The sequence below is a fragment of the Oryzias melastigma genome, linkage group LG16, assembly GCF_002922805.2.
Source record: "Oryzias melastigma strain HK-1 linkage group LG16, ASM292280v2, whole genome shotgun sequence".
NCBI classification, from domain to species: Eukaryota; Metazoa; Chordata; class Actinopteri; order Beloniformes; family Adrianichthyidae; genus Oryzias; species Oryzias melastigma.
In genome coordinates this window covers 7,355,032-7,372,726 of record NC_050527.1, presented here as the reverse complement: position 1 = coordinate 7,372,726, position 17,695 = coordinate 7,355,032, and the positions used below count along the sequence as shown (strand labels likewise).

At 40.5% G+C, this 17,695-nt stretch overlaps 1 protein-coding gene across 1 annotated transcript; it reads left to right on the top strand.

The window, feature by feature from the left end:
• Positions 1 to 1,068: 1,068 nt before the first annotated feature.
• Positions 1,069 to 13,183, top strand: LOC112143272 (potassium/sodium hyperpolarization-activated cyclic nucleotide-gated channel 1; the record flags this gene model as incomplete). The annotated part of the gene is given in 4 exon segments (XM_024267116.2): positions 1,069 to 4,365; positions 12,182 to 12,388; positions 12,630 to 12,843; positions 13,022 to 13,183. Coding segments are annotated over 4 exon segments (1,281 nt in total), but the record flags the coding sequence as incomplete, so codon positions are not given.
• Positions 13,184 to 17,695: the final 4,512 nt, after the last annotated feature.

Sequence of the window (17,695 nt, the reverse complement as noted above, 5' to 3'; positions counted from 1 at the left end):
TGAACTTCCTTTGTACAGTGAGATGACCCAGATGCCACATCTTCATATTATTCCCGTAAAGTAATTATGTCTGTTCCTGTGTTGAGCCCGCTCATGTCTGATGATCCTTTATGTGACATTCTTACTGCTTTCTCTTTCCTTGTTTTCCCTTTCCAGGTCTGCTGTGCATTATGGGTCTTTTTTTAGGAACAAACAAAGAGCCGTATATTTATTTTGAGCATTTTAAAAGCTCGGAATATAATAAGAGTGAATCAAGTTGAGATCAATTTAGCCCCATAATTAGATCATGATTATCTCTTGCATCAGCTCTTGTTTTCATCACAGTAGAGAAATTACCACTAAGCACACCAGTAGCTGCTGCTTTTTTTTTTCTTTTTTTTAGTTCAACCTTCACTTTCATGTATTTTTGACGGTTGCAGGTCTGGATTTTAGGACACTGAAGGTGCAGACGCTTTCTGTGGAGCCCTGCTGATGTAATGCATAGAGAAATTGGTCTGGCCCTGAGTGCAGTTGCAGCAGCAGGAGTGTTCTGGTGCTCAAGCCTTATTTGCAGTCAAGGTGAGCTGTCTGCACTGACACAACTTTTGCAACAAAAAAAAGATGAAAACGACCAAATTTAGGAAACGGCCTTGACTTTTTTTTTTAAAAAACAATGAGTCTCTTGGTGCTAAACAAGTTTTGTTAAATTTTTCTTTCAAATTTGAAATAAAAGTGTTTTAAATAACTGGTTCTTGTAATAAATTAGTCTTTCCCTTTAAAGAAATGGACATCAAATGTAATTAAATTATTTCAATGTTGCATTTTGTTTAGATAAATTGGAAAAAAAGTTCACACTGGATTTGTAATTATGTGTTTTGTCCTTGAATCCAAAATTCTTAAAATTTACCTCATATAAAGCTTTTCTCTTAAGTGTTAAGCACACAATAGAGTCTCTGATACAAGTGCTTGTCAATCGGCTGTTTTATCACTTTTATCAACAATTAACTTCAGCCAACTGCAATTTTACATTTAAACATGTCTCTTTTATTTAATATAAAAAGCAAATAACCAGCTCCTGTTCTTGGCTGTGGACCACGCCTCTGGCTCGAGGTCTGGATGAAGCCCATCTGTTATATTAGATAAGCTAATTCTTCTTTAACTATCCTGGTACTTCGTCTGTCCATCCTTGGAGAGGTTCCCTCCTTCATATGAACATCCCTGAAGTTCCTTCTTTTTTCTCCCTGGAATCCGGATTTTTGAGGTTTTTTTTTTTCCTTACCAAGGAGGAGGGTCAATTTAGTTTAGTCTGCTTAGATTAGTTTAGCAATTGGCTATTTATATTTTATGACTGACTTTCTGTTTTTGTGCAATTACTGGTGTGAAGCCCATTGAGACAACTGTGTTGTGATATTGAAATAATTGTGAAACTGAAATTAATAGATTCTATCTCTTTTTTGTGTCAAAAAAATGCTTAAGAAACTGGAACCTGTTGATTTTCATGCTATTGGATTCCTGCCCCCCCCCCCAATAAATCAGCAATGCTTTGTTTCAAAGTCACATGACCAATATCATTTTAAAGTCCTTTTTCATAGGAACTGCATCCCCCAAGTAATTATTTCTTCTTTGCAATATTTAGCACTTTTATTGTGTAGAGTGCATAAACTAAATGTCAACTGTGGTACCGACATGTTCATGTAAACTTGCTTTAGATATTATATTTGTAAAAATTCATGAAAAGTTTATAAAAATGTGAGTTGAATAAGGTTTATGGTGACCGTTCTGATTTAGCACGTTACCCAAAAATTGCCTAAATATCAACCATGTTATATCTGTCAACTGTGTACAAGTGTTTTTGAGCTATAAATCTGTTATGTTAGATGAAATGGAACCAAAAAAGCCTAATTGGGGATATATCTGGAGAGATAAAATATGTTAAATAAATCCACATTCAGTTTTATCTGCTGAAAAGAAGTTTAATCATCAAAGATCCTATAAAATCACCATTGTGAAGCTCAAATGTCACATTTTCAGATCAGGTAACTCTAAATATCTTGCTAATACACGAACACGTTCAAACTAATTAGCTATCAAATGTTTGTGTTTTGCATTGTATTCAATTTGCCGGTAATAAATATTCATTTTTCATAAAAAGAAAAAAAAAAATCAACATTCATTTGAGTTTACGCTTGCCAAATAATTCATTTCACACATTAAGGGTGTATTTGATCAAAAATGAAAATTGATCATTTAAATTCATGCTTGACATGAACTGTACCCCTATTTATGGAATGACTCGATATTCTCGTTCATAAACGTTCCCTCACGTCTGTTTTATAGATTCAAATAAAGTTTCCTCATTGGTGAGAAAGAATGACGCGCGCGACCTTTTTACCTTCGAGAGGCGCGAGCATCTTGCTCCGGTTGGGCATGCGGCCTTTGGGGGACTGATGATGAGAATGCTGATGCCATGGCAACCGGTCGATGATATCCAAACCCTTTTTTTCCTCTCTGTGCACAATTATTCATTTGGCATGCGCCGTGTGCCTTCATAAGTTTGCAGAACATGAAGAGGACTTCTTCTAATCGCAGCAGCGGAGGAGACGTGAGCGCTCAACAAGTAGTTTCTTCTCTTTGTTTGAAGGGAGACTTTGGGAAATCATCGGAACGCACCAGCGCGTGATGGAACATCGTGTATTTTCTCTGCGTTTTGCGTGTGCTGAATGCCAAAAAGAGGAGGAAATGCGAACGGAATTCAGTTGAAATCCGACCACAAAGGGACTTCACGCGGCGGATGGTTTTCCCTTCAGACAAGTTGATTCCAGCATCACTTTTTTGTCTGAGCGCTTCTGCGTCTGTGCGCATTTCTTCGCCGTGAAGGTCGCGTTTCCTCCCCGGATCCCTCACATGCCCGCGTGTCGTGGACTGCGCGGGTTACACCGGGGTTAATGTGACTCCATCCCGCTCTGCGCTTTTGTGCGCGTTTCTGGATGAATCGGCGCGCCTCGGAGTGTGAGCGCCCCGCGCGCGCGTGTCCCTTTAACGTGCGTCTCTGATTGCGCGTGTCATTATTTTCCATGTGTTTTTATCAGGGGAGTCGGTGTTCTTCAGAGTGATCTTCGGATGAATGCACCCCCTCCCCTCCCACCTACGCCCCAAAAATCTCTTATATAATGGCATATGCTGATAAAACCGCAAATTGGCTGCGCTCTCCGGACATACATGCCGCACAACCGAACGCGGGCGGCCAATGAGAGTCGAGCACTCTTAATAGACTCGGGAAGCCGGTGCCAACATGACCGGCGTCGGCGCGGTGAAGGCGGCTGTGGAGAGGAGAGGGAGGGCCTCGGGCGGAGAGCGACGTTCCAAGGACGAGGAAGGAGGAATGATGGGGAAACATCTGTGAGGGCGACGGAGACTCAACTTCAGCAGTTAAAGTGGGTCCGCGTGCGTCACGCGGGGAGGATGAAGGACTCCGTGTCTTCACGGGGCCATTTCCAAGGGCACAGAGGTAAGGAGACGAGGCGGAGGTGTGAGCTGTCCGCTCCGGCGCAATGAGGCGCTCAGACGCGACTTCTTCTTGAGGCTGTGACATTGACATTTTCACCTATCTAGATTGAAACAAAAGCTTTCCTGAGGGGGGAGGGAGTGAGCCTACAGGTTATTGCCGCCCTCCTCTCCCGGAGTTGGGATGGATGGGGTGGCAGGAGGTGCGCCTGGGAGCGGCGGGGGCTCGGGAGGTGACAGTCTGCCCAGGCGGAATGGAGGGGACGCAAAGCGGCGCAGTAAAGGCAGCCTTCCCTCCCCGGGCTACCGGCTGTCCCAGGCGTCTCTGGAGGGGGAGAAGGGCTCCTTCGGGGCGGACGGCTCCTCCTCTAGCGCGCGCGGCCGCCGCTTCTCCATCATCAGCTCCTCCACCAGGGATGGGATCGCTTTCCGCACAGCTGGAACCCCGACCACCCCGCTGCCCCTTCCGCCACCGCCCACCTCCTCCTCCTCCGGCGCGCACCCCCCACCCCGCTCCGTCGGCTTTGCGTCCCGCGCCGCCCTGGCCTCCACCTCCTCCTCCACGGGGACCGGAGTCATGGTGGTGGCCACCGGCGCGGAGACGACCACCACCACGGCTTGTAACACCACCGCGGGCACCCCAGAGGCGGCGGGTCAGTCCGGGCTCGGGGGGTTCGGGGGGTTCGGCATGGGCTTGGACGGAGAGGACTACAGCAACTCCAACCAGAGCACCTTCATCCAGAGACAGTTCGGAGCCATGCTACTGCCGGGGGTCAACAAATTCAGCCTGCGCATGTTCGGATCCCACAAAGCGGTGGCGATGGAGCAGGAGCGGCTGAAATCAGCGGGAGCCTGGATCATCCACCCGTACAGTGACTTCAGGTATGAAGCTGCACGCACTCCACTCCATCCTGGAGCCACCTGTGGAACCTCAGGTGTTTGTTCACCTTTCAGGGGCGCCACTGAGGTGGTTTAGCAGAGAGTTTTACGCCCATCCTGACACTATCTTGCTTTTTATCCGGGCTGGGGACCGGCACCAAGACTTATGCCCCATTGTGGCCAAAAGTTAGGCAGTTGTCTAAAGACCAACTTGTTGACGCTCATTGAATAGAACCCTGATTTCCCGCATGGCACCCCCGCACTTAACCCACTTGTAGCACCCCAGAGACGAGCCCAGTTCACCTGGTGGAAGACTGGATCAAAACAAGTCCAAATGGATCCATTTAAACAGAACGAGAAACATAACATGTCCCCAAAAGAAGGAATGCTTCCAGGCTTGAACCAAGGTTTTATTTCATCTGACAAAAAATGATTCAAATTCTGATCAAATTTCTGCTGCAAAACCAATTTGGAAGAACTGTTGAGTAAAAGCAAAACTTTTATTCGATAAATGTTGGCATTTTACTTGATTTTTTTTCCCCTTGAAAACCTAAAAAAATGCATTACAAATTTATTCCAGTTTGATTAGATTCATACTTGTTGCATTTTCTTTTCTTTTTCTAAGTCTCGAGACAACTAGAAAAGTACAAAAATGCTAATGTAAATGCTTACTGCTGGGTGTGGTTGCTTAAGAAATTTGCATTTTTATACCAAACTTGCATAATTTGTAGAAAGTGCACAAAGAATTTGAAGAATTTCTTGAAAAATCACAAAAATTGTGAAAAATATTAAAATGTGTGAGGGTGAATGAATACCAGGACAAGCATAATGTGCTGAACCTGCTGAACATTTTGATACCAAACCTGCATAATTGCAGAAAGTGCACAAACAATTTGAATAATTTTGCTAAAGAAATTGTAAAAAAAATCTTAAAATTTCAAATTGCATAAAATTTGTGAATACCAAAAGCATGTAAAAAAAAAAAAAGGCATGTATGTGCTTAACACGCTGAACGTTTTGATACCAAGATTGCATATGTTTGAAAATTGCATAAAAGATTTTTAAACATTTTAAAAATGTTCCCATTTATTTTTAATGGAATAAAAAATTGCATAAGTTGCGTCATATGTTCAAAACCGTAAAATGTACAGATGCCAAAAGTACAAGCAGGAATTTCCTTAACTAGCTGAACATTTTGATACCAAGATTAAAGAAATTATGTGATTGAGTTCTTACCAATCAATAAATAAGGAATAATAATTGAGAGAAACAGGATCACAATAGTGTGAATGCTTACGAAGAAGTCACACTAACTGTGTATAACGCAATTGTGTTTTTTTTTTAGTTTTTTTTTTTTTTTTAGATTAGATAATAAATGGTTTATTTCAAGAAATCAAGAAAAAAAAATCATGTGCAATTCAATCAACAGAAGTGTGCATCCATAAAGACATGTCAAACACAGGATAACTACATTAAAAGACAGATTTCCTGAAAGGAAGTGGAAGGAAGCGAACTTTTATAATTCCACCCCGGCTCGACCTTACCATTTCCTTTACATGTATTATCACTATCTGGTGTGTAACTTAAGGTCAGATATTTATATTTTCCCAACATAGATTCAGGTTATTAGGAATCCTCAAGAAACAATGACTATGTCAGTAGATATTACACTATTTCAGACTTTGTCATTGCATATGCAGATCTGTTATCCAAATTCAGACAAAATGTGTTGATTATTTGTCATTAGAAAAAAAACAATATAAATCAAGTACCAAACAACAAAAGAATATTTGCATGCAGATTATTTTCCATTGGATGAGTCATTAATGGAAAGCAAGTATCATAAGAATGCATGCAGATTTTTATTCTTCAATAGAAAAATCATTAAAAGAAATCAAGCGACACAAATTAAAAAAAAAATGGCCATAAGAAAAGTCATTAACATGAATCAAGTATCAATTATCAAAAAATATGTGCCTATTGTTTCCTTAGTGTTGTTGAAAGGCAGGTTAGAAAAGACCATCAATCAGGAAGTCTTGGACATGAGGAGGATTCACTTCTTAAAAGCAACGAAAATGCTTTTTTTAATGCCCTTCTTTTTTTAGTGAAAACTGCAGCAAGAAAATGCAAATAGGATGGTGAATTTAATACAAGATGCCGGCCCTCCCAATCAGCTGAAATATTTTCCACTGTGTGAGCATTGAATCTTCTCTGCTGGGAACTCTTTCCGTGCCCCAAGGATTTAGCTGAACTCCCCAGACCGTCTCTGATAGTTTCTTTCATAACAAGCGAAATGTTTTATCGAAAAAAAAAAAAAAAGAAACCACGAGAGCTGACTGACAGCTGAGACATTTATGAATATAGGTGGTGCTTCGTAATCACAGCTGAAGGCTTTGAGAAGGTGGGCAGCAGGGGGGGAGTGGCGGCATTCACAATCTCCAGACAGACCGCAGCAACAATGGACGACTTGATCCCCAAGGCTGCTGTCCCACTTTAGTCTCATCAGCCTCACACGGGCCACATGCAGACTGTGCCATTTAGTATTGTCTATCAGAGCAATGATCACTGTAGTGCAGCTTAGGGGACTGCTCTGATGAATGAGGTCAATGAAGGTCTGTGGACTCCTTCACGTCTCCCCTTAACTTCAGTCTTTCCTCTTCAAACTCCAGATGTTAAAACTGTCATTATGTTGTAAGAGGACATTCCAATTGTATTAAATTATGCATGTTGAGTATGGATTATGCATAATTCAGTCATTTCACTTTTCATTTAACATCTGCGGAGGTTTGTGATGCCATGTTGAAGGGCGGAGAAGACAGCAAATTCTTTCCGTCATCATTTCTGAGCCACTTGTTAGCACGTGCATGGGACTGTGAGTCTCGTCACAGACGCCGCTAACAAGCTTTCACTCCCTGCGCCTCCTTTCAAGACATGTTTCTCTCACAATTCCAAAAAAAAGTACAAAAGCGGAGGTGGAGAAAGCGTTCCTCAAAAGGTGACAGTTAGTGCTCAGATGTCATGATCATTTGTGGGCTCCTCCTGCAGAATGACAGGTGGGAAGTGACATCTGGCCACCAGCAAACAGGGAGCCCATCACAGACTGCTTAAGAGACACTTGGCCTCAATTACAGTAAAATTAGTGTTCGGTTTGACAACAGCTGAGCAGGTAGATGCAGGTCAGTTATCCCCCAGCACCTGTTCACGTTCAAAATGGAATACTGATGAGGCCACGGAGAGCAGCTTTGATTGCATTTTCATTTCCTATCTGTGTGTGTGTTCCTGGGTGTGTGTTTTCATTCTGAGTACATACTACCAATCTGGATGCATGCATGTGAGCTGGCATGAATCACACACAATCAGTGGAGCTGCATGAGTTGGAAAAAAACAGTTTTTTTTTAGGAAACTGTCAGGAATTGTGTTAAATGTTGGATCTGAGATCGGAGGTGTTTGGTTCCTGTTTGAGTCTGTTTGTCACGACTCAGACAAAAGAAAACTCTGCTCCTGAAAGGTTTATTGATGTTCTCTGTCATTTTATATAAAACACCACACTCTATAAATCACAACTCCAGCTTTTAGACAAACTTTAAGGACATGTTCCACTTTAAGCAGTTACAAGAATTAGTCAATAAGCACAGGAAGTTTTAGAAGAAGAAGAAATGTTTGCTGGAGTCTCTCTGAGCCAATAGAAGTGGGATACAACCCAGACAAATCACCAGTTTGTTCCAGAATCTAAGCGTGTATTCAGACTGGACATGTGGTTCGATTAAAGTGAACCAGAGTTCGTTATCCTGGGCCAGGACCAGGAAGCACATTCTCTGAATAGGCTCCGTTCAGCTGGACCAAAAACGGCCACGGTAGCCAAGTATTATGTGATGTAAACAGAGTAGAAATGAAGAAACCGATGAGCCACAGATAAAAGTAAAGCAATGATGAGACGCAACATCTCGTTGAAATCTAGTTGGATGAATGTAGACTCATGAATTCTTGTGCTAATGACCCCACCCTTATAATGATGTGTGATCTCTCCCATGACAAATTAAAGGATTTTATGTCTGCCACGGACACCAGTGAAAATAGAAAATCCTTGAAAAAAAAAAAAGCTCAGTGTGCTGTCTTGTGGGGTCCAGATGATCCAACTTTTAATGTAAGCATAGGAAAGCCCAAGGGTTAAAACTACTTTTAACGAGATAAACATTGCTTCTCACACTGTTTCCCAACAATTGATTTGTCATAAACATTTATCAACGTACCTTTTTAACCGTCGTTTCCTGACTAACCGCCTTCAGCATGCCTCCACCGTACCAAAGTAGCAGTAAAAGGGTTGAACCTGATGTTCATACAGATGTTCAAAATTGGACAGTGAAATATAAAGTTTGAATAAGTGAACTATCCCAACAAAGACTTCCATTATTCTTTCTCGCTACTTTGCTCCACCCTTGTAATTTTTGGCCAATGACTGAAGAGATGTTTGGTCACGTAGTTTTGTTCACAGACTTTGGTCCAAAACAGATATGTCAGGTAGACAGCAGCCTGAATGCGCTAGGTTCAGAAGCAAATTAAGCGGACTTGGACTGAATCAATAGACTTTTCCAGTCTGAATACACTCCAATGCCTCGTTTCCACTGAGCACTCCAGACTGGACTGGACCAGACCGGTACAGTATTTTGAGCATTTCCGTTATAAAAAGGACCGATTAGGCCGGACCGGCTCGTACCATTATTTGGTCTCCCACTGGTTGTAGATCCATAGAAAAATGGAATTGACCAGTTTGGGGCGGAGCTACTGTCGTCACACAATGTAATCGTTGATTTGCAGAAAGGTATTACAATAACACCAGGCGTCCGACCAGCGCTTTTCCCGAATCAAGATCCAAACCGAATGTTTTGTCGTCTTTGTGGCTGTATTTTTCTCCACCTCCCACAATCTTCTTGCACAGAATATTACATTTTTTGCATTCAATATTCCCCCCTTTATTCGCGGGGGTTGGGGACCGGAGACACGCCAAATCCGCAAACACAGAGAATCGCTGTGGTCGCACCGTTATGACCCACAGAGTCCGTAGTGCAACGGTAGGGCGGTTGACTCCTGATCGGAAGATTGCGGGTTTGATTCCTGCCATGTCTGCCCATGTGTCGAAGTCTCCTACCAGCCGCTACTAGTGTGTAAATGTGAAACGCTTTGGGTCTTCAAGGAAGGTAGAAAAGCGCTAAACAAGTATACGGCATTTACCATTTAAAGCTATGTCCTCGGTCTACACCTCACATGGCTCCTTGAAGGTCCAAGACTCAATGGAAACGCTCACTCCGAACTGGATCGCTCAGTGGAAACGAGACATTAGTTTCTTCATTTACTTTTGGGATAGCTTGTATCCAGATGTCTGTTCCTCACTCAAAGCAGCTTCTACTTCTTTATGGGTTTTAGTGGCCCTTCACCTCCTTTTCCTCTGCTGTCACAGGTCACTCTTTTTCTTACTGCTCTCTTCATTACAGCCTTTTAGAAAGCAGTGAGACATTCTTTTTGTCTAATGTGGCTTTTCTGTCGAGGGCGCTTCAAGAGCGGTTCCCAGATACTGGTATCTTGGTAACTGGAATGGAAGAACTGATTTGTCCTTCAGAGCTTCATGAAGGTGTTACTGCAAAATGCCTTTCATCATCATAATCAGGCTGCAGAATCCATCTTTTCCCTGCAGATCGGCACGTCTAACTTCAGGATTAAGGTTTAGATTCAGTTTAGGGGATTTTTGCTCTGCAGAATTCGCTCCCCTCACATCCAGACTGGCACTCAAACCTTATCTTGCATCAGTATTGTGCTGTCTTTCACCTGAGCCTCGTTTCCGTGAGGTGCCATGCTGTCAGACTAATGAAGAATTGCAGAAGTATTACTATAGGATTGCAAAGGGATTGTAATGATATAGCTATAAATTACAACAGATTAGCATGTTGTGCCTATAGCTGGTGGATTGAGAGGTTTAGCAATTAATGTCAAGCGCTCTAGAGGACGGGGAGATAAAGTCCTGAAATTTTACAAATTTCTTTAAATCAATATTTCTCTAAATCTTTTAATACTGGCAGCTGAAGAGTGAATATGTAGTATTAAGTGCATTAGTAAAGCCTAAATTAATCACTCTCATCAGCATTAGTTTATGTTATGTCTACAATTTTTTTACATAGTTTTTTTTTGTAAATAAATACAAAACAGGCTTGGTTAATGGTCCACACAAATGAAAAGGGATGTCAGCCACAAATAAGGCAGCGGGATGTGATTTCAGATTTTTCCCATGATAACAGTCATCAAGGCATGTTTTCAAGCTGTGTTAGGCTGTAAATAATGACTGTATTGGAAGCCAGTGATTACGAAGTGATACAACTGTCAGTTTTAGTGACAAACTCTGTGAGGGAAATGTGTGTTTGGTGGAATAACGATGACTCATGCATGCTTAATCTTCATCAGTCTGGTGTCAGCGTCACTCCATGAGGTGGTGTTACTAAACTGCCGCTTAGCGGCAATCAACCAGAAAGCTGGAAAGGGGTTTCTCTGAGGAAAAAAAAGAAGTGAGAAAACTGCGAGGCATAAACAAGTCAAGGTGACAGATGAAGGGATCAGGATTTATGAGACGGCTGAACTCGTCTCCAGATGATCAGATCAGCTCTTGTGCCATAAATTCAGCCAGATCCAAATGGCTTGACTGATCTCCTGCTTTGTATCTCTGCAGCTTTTCAAAAGTCTTCGATGATCTGCTTCCATCTACCCCTGGAGGTTACACATTTGCAAAGCCCTAAAACAACATCAGGGACTGTCTTTGAAGTGCTTTTCATTATGATAATCATTTGATTCCACTGTTAAAGGATGTGGATCTCCCACAATGCAATAGTGAAAATGAATGTGGTGGAGCTTGTTTGTGATATTTACTTGTCGGCAGATGATGGAAAATGACAAAGCTTGACCATAAATGTTAATACAGTTTACAGAAACAATTTCCTTTGGTGCGCAGAACAATCAGTTTTATCATTGTTTAATTTACTCTCCAGACAAGCAAATTCGTTTGATAAATGTTTATGACTGCTAATCATAGACTTTGAACGTTCTCGTTACAATTTTGAAATACCTCCCATAATCCATCAATTTTTTTAAAACTATACTTCTGTCCAAGTGTTGTCAGTGTGCATGCTAATCAAGCTGTACCACAAATGTTTTGTGAAAACACATTTAAAATGACTAAATGTTAAAGATGTTACAACAATATTCATATATGTTTCACAAAGGGCCAATCTGTTTCTGAAGAAACACTTACATCTGCTGCAATTAGTCTTCATTGTTTTTACTTTTTGATTTTTCTTGTCGTCTTATGTCGTGCTACACATTTGAAAATAATTTAAAGCTGTTTTTAACATGATAAAGAACATAAATTGAGAAAATTAAGCTTCAAATTGCATTTTTGAGTATTTTATTTAAATCACTGTGAATCAGGAGCAGACCAAAAAATGTAGTTGAAAAAAGCTTGTAGAGTCGACAGGACACAACCTTCCTGCTGCGCTCCATTAATATGCATCAACTTGCAAACAATTACTGTAGATCTATATACGTCTTTGTTTTCCTCATGTGAGCTATCTGGCTCAAAGCTCCAACATTGGTCACCATTTTTGCTGCACCTCTAATGTTAGATTGGGAGTGTGAGGGACATAATTATAATTAAAAATCCACTCATAAGGCTTTTATAATAGACCAAAACATGATCAGAGTGGGTCTTTAACTGTAGAAACAGTTAGTTCCATCAGTGAATCATAAACTGAGCTGAAGCTGACCAACTGTGTCTTTTCAGGTTTTACTGGGACCTGCTAATGCTATTATTGATGATGGGCAACTTAATCGTCCTTCCAGTAGGCATCACGTTCTTTCGGGATGAGAACACTCCCTCGTGGATCATTTTTAACGTGGTCTCTGACACTCTCTTCATGGTTGACCTGGTTCTCAACTTCAGAACTGGCATCGTCAAGGAAGACAGCACTGAGATATTGCTTGACCCAAGGTTAGTAAAAGAATGTGTTTTGTGGAGTGCAGGGTTTGTGTATGACTGTTGCCATCAGTATAGATCTGCTCTTGCAGCAATCTGCTGAGCTTCAGTTCAAACAAACTCACATGAGAGCTGTGGAAAGGTCAAGCTTTGTTCTAATTCCAGTGTGTAAATTGTCACCATGTATGGGGGGGCCGTGAAAGTGGGACGGCCAAATTTAGGCAAATCACTGGTCTTCCATATCCGTCTAACTCAGGGAAATACGCCAGAACTACCTGAAGAGCTGGTTCCTCGTGGACTTTGTCTCCTCCATCCCGGTGGACTACATCTTTCTGATGGTGGACAGTCTGGACTCTGAGGTATACAGGACAGCCAGGGCGCTGCGCATAGTTCGCTTCACCAAAATCCTCAGCTTGCTCCGACTGCTCCGCCTGTCAAGACTCATACGCTACATCCACCAGTGGGAGGAGGTGAGAGGGGCAGACAAAGGAAACAGAGGCTTTAAACACATGACTCATCACCAGAGACTGTCTTACTGGGCTGAGGCCTCCCTCTCTTTTAACTGCGGTGTTTCTTTATCCTGGGGCTGTGAGATGAAATGCAAATCCGCCCTCCGAGTCTAAAAAAAACGTATTTTTCTCTCTGTAGATCTTCCATATGACCTATGACCTTGCCAGTGCCATGGTGAGGATAGTAAATCTGATTGGTATGATGCTGCTCCTGTGCCACTGGGATGGCTGTCTGCAGTTTCTTGTCCCTATGCTGCAAGACTTCCCTCATGATTGCTGGGTTTCCAAGAACCTGATGGTGGTGAGTCTTTCAGCTGGCATTCTATGACAAACATATTAATTTTACCACTAAATAAAGTAAAAAAAAAAAAGATGTAAAGCTGCATTCACACTGCCCACGACAACATGCGTTCAAGCAGCAACTTCCAATAAAAAGTCAAAACTCTCTCGTTCACACATAGCCACGCAATCATTTTTGGGCTCGATATGTAAAAATCGTGACCAATGAATACAGGTTGCAAGTTAAACCATATCAAACTTTGCCCAATCAGGGACTCAGATTTGTTAGTGACGTATGGATGGCGTTTGAACATTGATCATGGAGGAGTAATAATTGCAATTTGTGCGAACCTGAATAATATGATACCGAGGCAAAATCTGAATTATTTTCCTACCTCTACGACTTCTCCCTACCCTCCATTTAGCTTTCCATATGGAGAGTTACGGAAAAATAGTGTCTTCAAATTCAGACGTTACTCCCACTCTATGATGTCATCAATAGTCGCCGGTCATCTACATTAGCGCAGAACTGCTAGCACTTAAAGATACATAGCATCAGTTTTATAACTTCAAAAAGGTCATTTTAAAACAAAAAGTCATTACTTATATTTAAATGTAAACTCCAGTCTCTCCTGGACAATGTTTCAGTTTGGCCACTAGGTGGCAATCGCGCTATACCATTACACCTTATTCTAGAAGAAGAAGAAGAAGTTATGAGCAAGTTTTTTTCCTTAAAAGAGTTTGGAAATGTATACTTGTGAGTATAAAGATGTTCATTTAGTCTGCAATGTGTGTTTAGGTCGATCGAGATGGCTAATGGTAACACTCGATGCTAACAATAATCCCATTATATGTTAGCATCAAGCTCGTGAACAAATCTCTACTTCTATGGATTGATTATTGATCTATTAAGCTTAGATCGATTGATATAGATTTTATCAACCAAGTCGTACTTAAAATACCTCTATGATTGGAGGGATAGGGTAAGAATTCAGACTCAGCCCAACATTTAGCCACAAGTTTTTCACCACTTCGACATTCCGTACCAAGTCTCTTCCAACTGTAAGCTGCGCACATCCGCTAGTAAACAGTAGAAAAAGAAAAAGAAGGAGAAGCCCCTCCTTGATTGACCAGTGTAAACACCATTGGCTCTACATGTGTTCAAGAACATCCGTTTAACACGTTTTTTAACACACATCAAAAGGCCGGTGTGGGTACGTATCTTTATAGACATTTAAAATATTTGCTGAGAAGCTGCTTTGGGATCCATAACGTCAGTTTTCTTTGTATTCAGAAAGAAGCTTTTTATTCGATTATATATACCTATAGAAAAATTAAGTTCCGGATTATTGGATGGAGAATGCTTGCACATGAAGTCTCACTGCTGTAGATGCAGGGCAGAGGTATGAGTCTCACCAGTTGCCCTGAGTGACGGTTGCTAAGCAGACTGATGCTGGGATTTTCCCCTGAGAGAATCCCATTATTCCGTAGGCCATTAACATCTTTGTATAATTGGAGTCACATTCTAAAGAGCAGGCTGACTCTCACATAGAGGACGCTCTTTGTGTTTTGGGCTTCTTTCATTGTCAGTGTGCTGTTCTGCTGCTGCAGTTTCTTGTTTTGGTCTTCAAAGTGGTAGTTAAGACTTCTTTAGAGCTCTTATTGATCACAGCCCAGTTGGAGGACCACCACTGAGGATCTTGTAACACATGAATTGCCATTTCAAACCGCTTTCTCTGTGTGTTCTTTGTGTTTCAGAACGACACATGGGGCGTGCAGTACTCGTACGCTCTGTTCAAAGCCATGAGCCACATGTTGTGTATCGGGTACGGCGCCCAGGCTCCAGAAGGGATGACTGATGTGTGGCTCACCATGCTCAGCATGATCGTGGGCGCCACCTGCTATGCCATGTTCATTGGACACGCCACTGCTCTCATACAGTCACTGGATTCCTCACGACGACAGTACCAGGAGAAGGTGAAGAAATGGAAGCTCCTTCAGCCGTTGATTGCATTTTACACTCTACAATCAGTTTTTCACCTTTTTACATAAAAACTATGAAAATGGTTTATTATTAGCGTTTTTGTTCCCCCCAAAATTTATAATTAACTGGAAAAATATGAGGAAGGTACCATCTTATTGAATACTGAGTGGCCAAATTTGCAATATAATTCATGTCTGGACTACATTTTATTTTAATAGAAAGTTCCTTTTGAGCATTGATTGATTAAAAAAAAATTGCAAACATTTAGGTACATTTAGGTGGGATACATGCAGAACAGATGATGAAAGAATTCAAATTCATCTTCTCTTGGCAGAAGAAATGAGTTTCCTGGTTTTAGCACACACATTTTCTGTTTCTACACGTCCTCCAGTCTAGACAGTTTAGAGGCTGTTTACACTGGGTGATAGAAAGTAAAAAAAACATTTATTACAAAATATTTTTAGTGAAAAGGGCAACACCATTTTTTGCCTTCCAGATACATTTAAATGACTAGTTATTGACTTTTTCCTTAACTTTTTAATGTCGATAGAGGCCACCATACACATAAACTTTAAGGGAAAAATGAGAAATATCTGATTTTAGAAGTATAAAAAGGTATTAGAATCATATTTTTTCAATATTTGTTCTTTGCATCTTTAGCTCTTAAATAATTAAAAAAATAATATTATTTAGGCCCAAAAATGAATCTATCATCAGATTATTTACTTATTGGTATTCTTCTTTTTTATCCTTTATTCACTGATCTTCAAAAGCAAAACTTACAATCATTTCTTACTTTTACATTGGGTTTAATAGAACAATATGTTTCGTATTCAACTTTCAGTTATTCAGTAATCTATTGCCTAAATCACTCATTCAGACTTGTCAGTATAGTCATAATGGAAGTCTTAATTTTTTTGTTGAGCTGATTTTTTTTTTTTGTTAAAACAGATTTCCTCTGTTTAAGTTCAAATGTTCTTAAAACCACACTTGATGTTGTGGTTCTGTTTTTCTTTTTCTTTTTTTGGTCGTATTTATGATCACAATTATCACAGAAAAACCACATTATGATCACATAGTAAAATTTGGCAAACTGGTGTCAAAAACTGATGGTGAAGGACCCAAATTTTATGAGACCAGATTTGGTGCCAGGAACTAAAATATTGAATAAATCAATTAGAACATGACAAAAAACATAGAAAAAAAAAAGGGTGACAACACAGAGTGGATGAGCTGACATGGAAGAATGGGGTATCTCGGTGTAATAGACTAGAGAGCAGAACCGTGTCCAGACTTAGATTTAGTCACACACAATTTAATTACAACATTTTTAAAATTGGAAAACATACAAATGGTAAATGGGATTTGGGATGGACTGTGGGAAGTTATTCGTTTTTTATTTCTTTCTTAAGGCAGACAGAATTGATTACTGAAGTTTAAGGGGATTAACATTCTGACCTACACTCCAAACCAATAGGTGGCAGTAATGCACGTCCACACTGTGTCCCATCCACCATAAACCAAACCAAAGTTCACAATCCTCACAACTGGGGATGGTGTGTTAAATCTAGGGGTGTAAGAAAATATCAATTCAGTGAAATATTGCGATACTTTATTTGGTGATATTTGTATGGATTTAAATACTGCCAAGGAGATATTTAAATAATTATTTAAAAGCAAACCTGCTACTTTTGTTTTTCACTTAAATATTTCTTAAAATACCAAAAGAAAAGAACTTGTTTGGGTAAAAGCAGCTTGTTTTTTTAAATATAGTTGCAGTGCTTTATGTTCTGATCAATAAATAACACTTATTTTATAACTTTTTTGTGAAAAATATGTTGATATTTAGAGAATTCTTAAGTCATAATTTAAAAAGTAGTAAAATATTCTCTGGTACCGTCTTAGGGATATATCTGTATACAAATTATATTATGAGACGTGAATCGCGATATATATCGTATCACCAGATGCTTGCCAATACACACCCCTACAAGAATCAGATGTTCTGTCCTTTACAGAGGGGCTCCTTATAATCATTATATCCATTCTTTGTGTCACTGGCAGATATGTGGGAGCTTTTAGCCATCGTCTCCATTCCTTAGAACACTACAGTTTCCAGCCCTGTATATCTACATTACATTATCTACATTATATAACATTGAAGGGAGACTGAATGCAGAAAAGTTCAATGTACAAAACTGCACATCTTACTAGCTTTAGTCTGTTTTCATGTCAGCCCACCAGCACACTTTGACCTAAATGAAGACAATATGTTGTTGGGATATTTTACATGGCTTATATTATACCAATTGCAGGGTAAATGAGTCCGATCTCCTACTGCAATTAATATATAATAACAGGGTGGGGGTTTACCAGCTGTATTCTGAGGCTGAACCCCCAGTAGATACAAGATAATCATGATGTAGACTAGAGATGGAGGATATATCTGTGCCAGTATCTGTATCTATAGAGGCATCCACAGATAGTTTTCTGACTGTTTTCAGATACATTTTATTTTTGAAATGGATACTTGTTCCAAATAGATCCTTA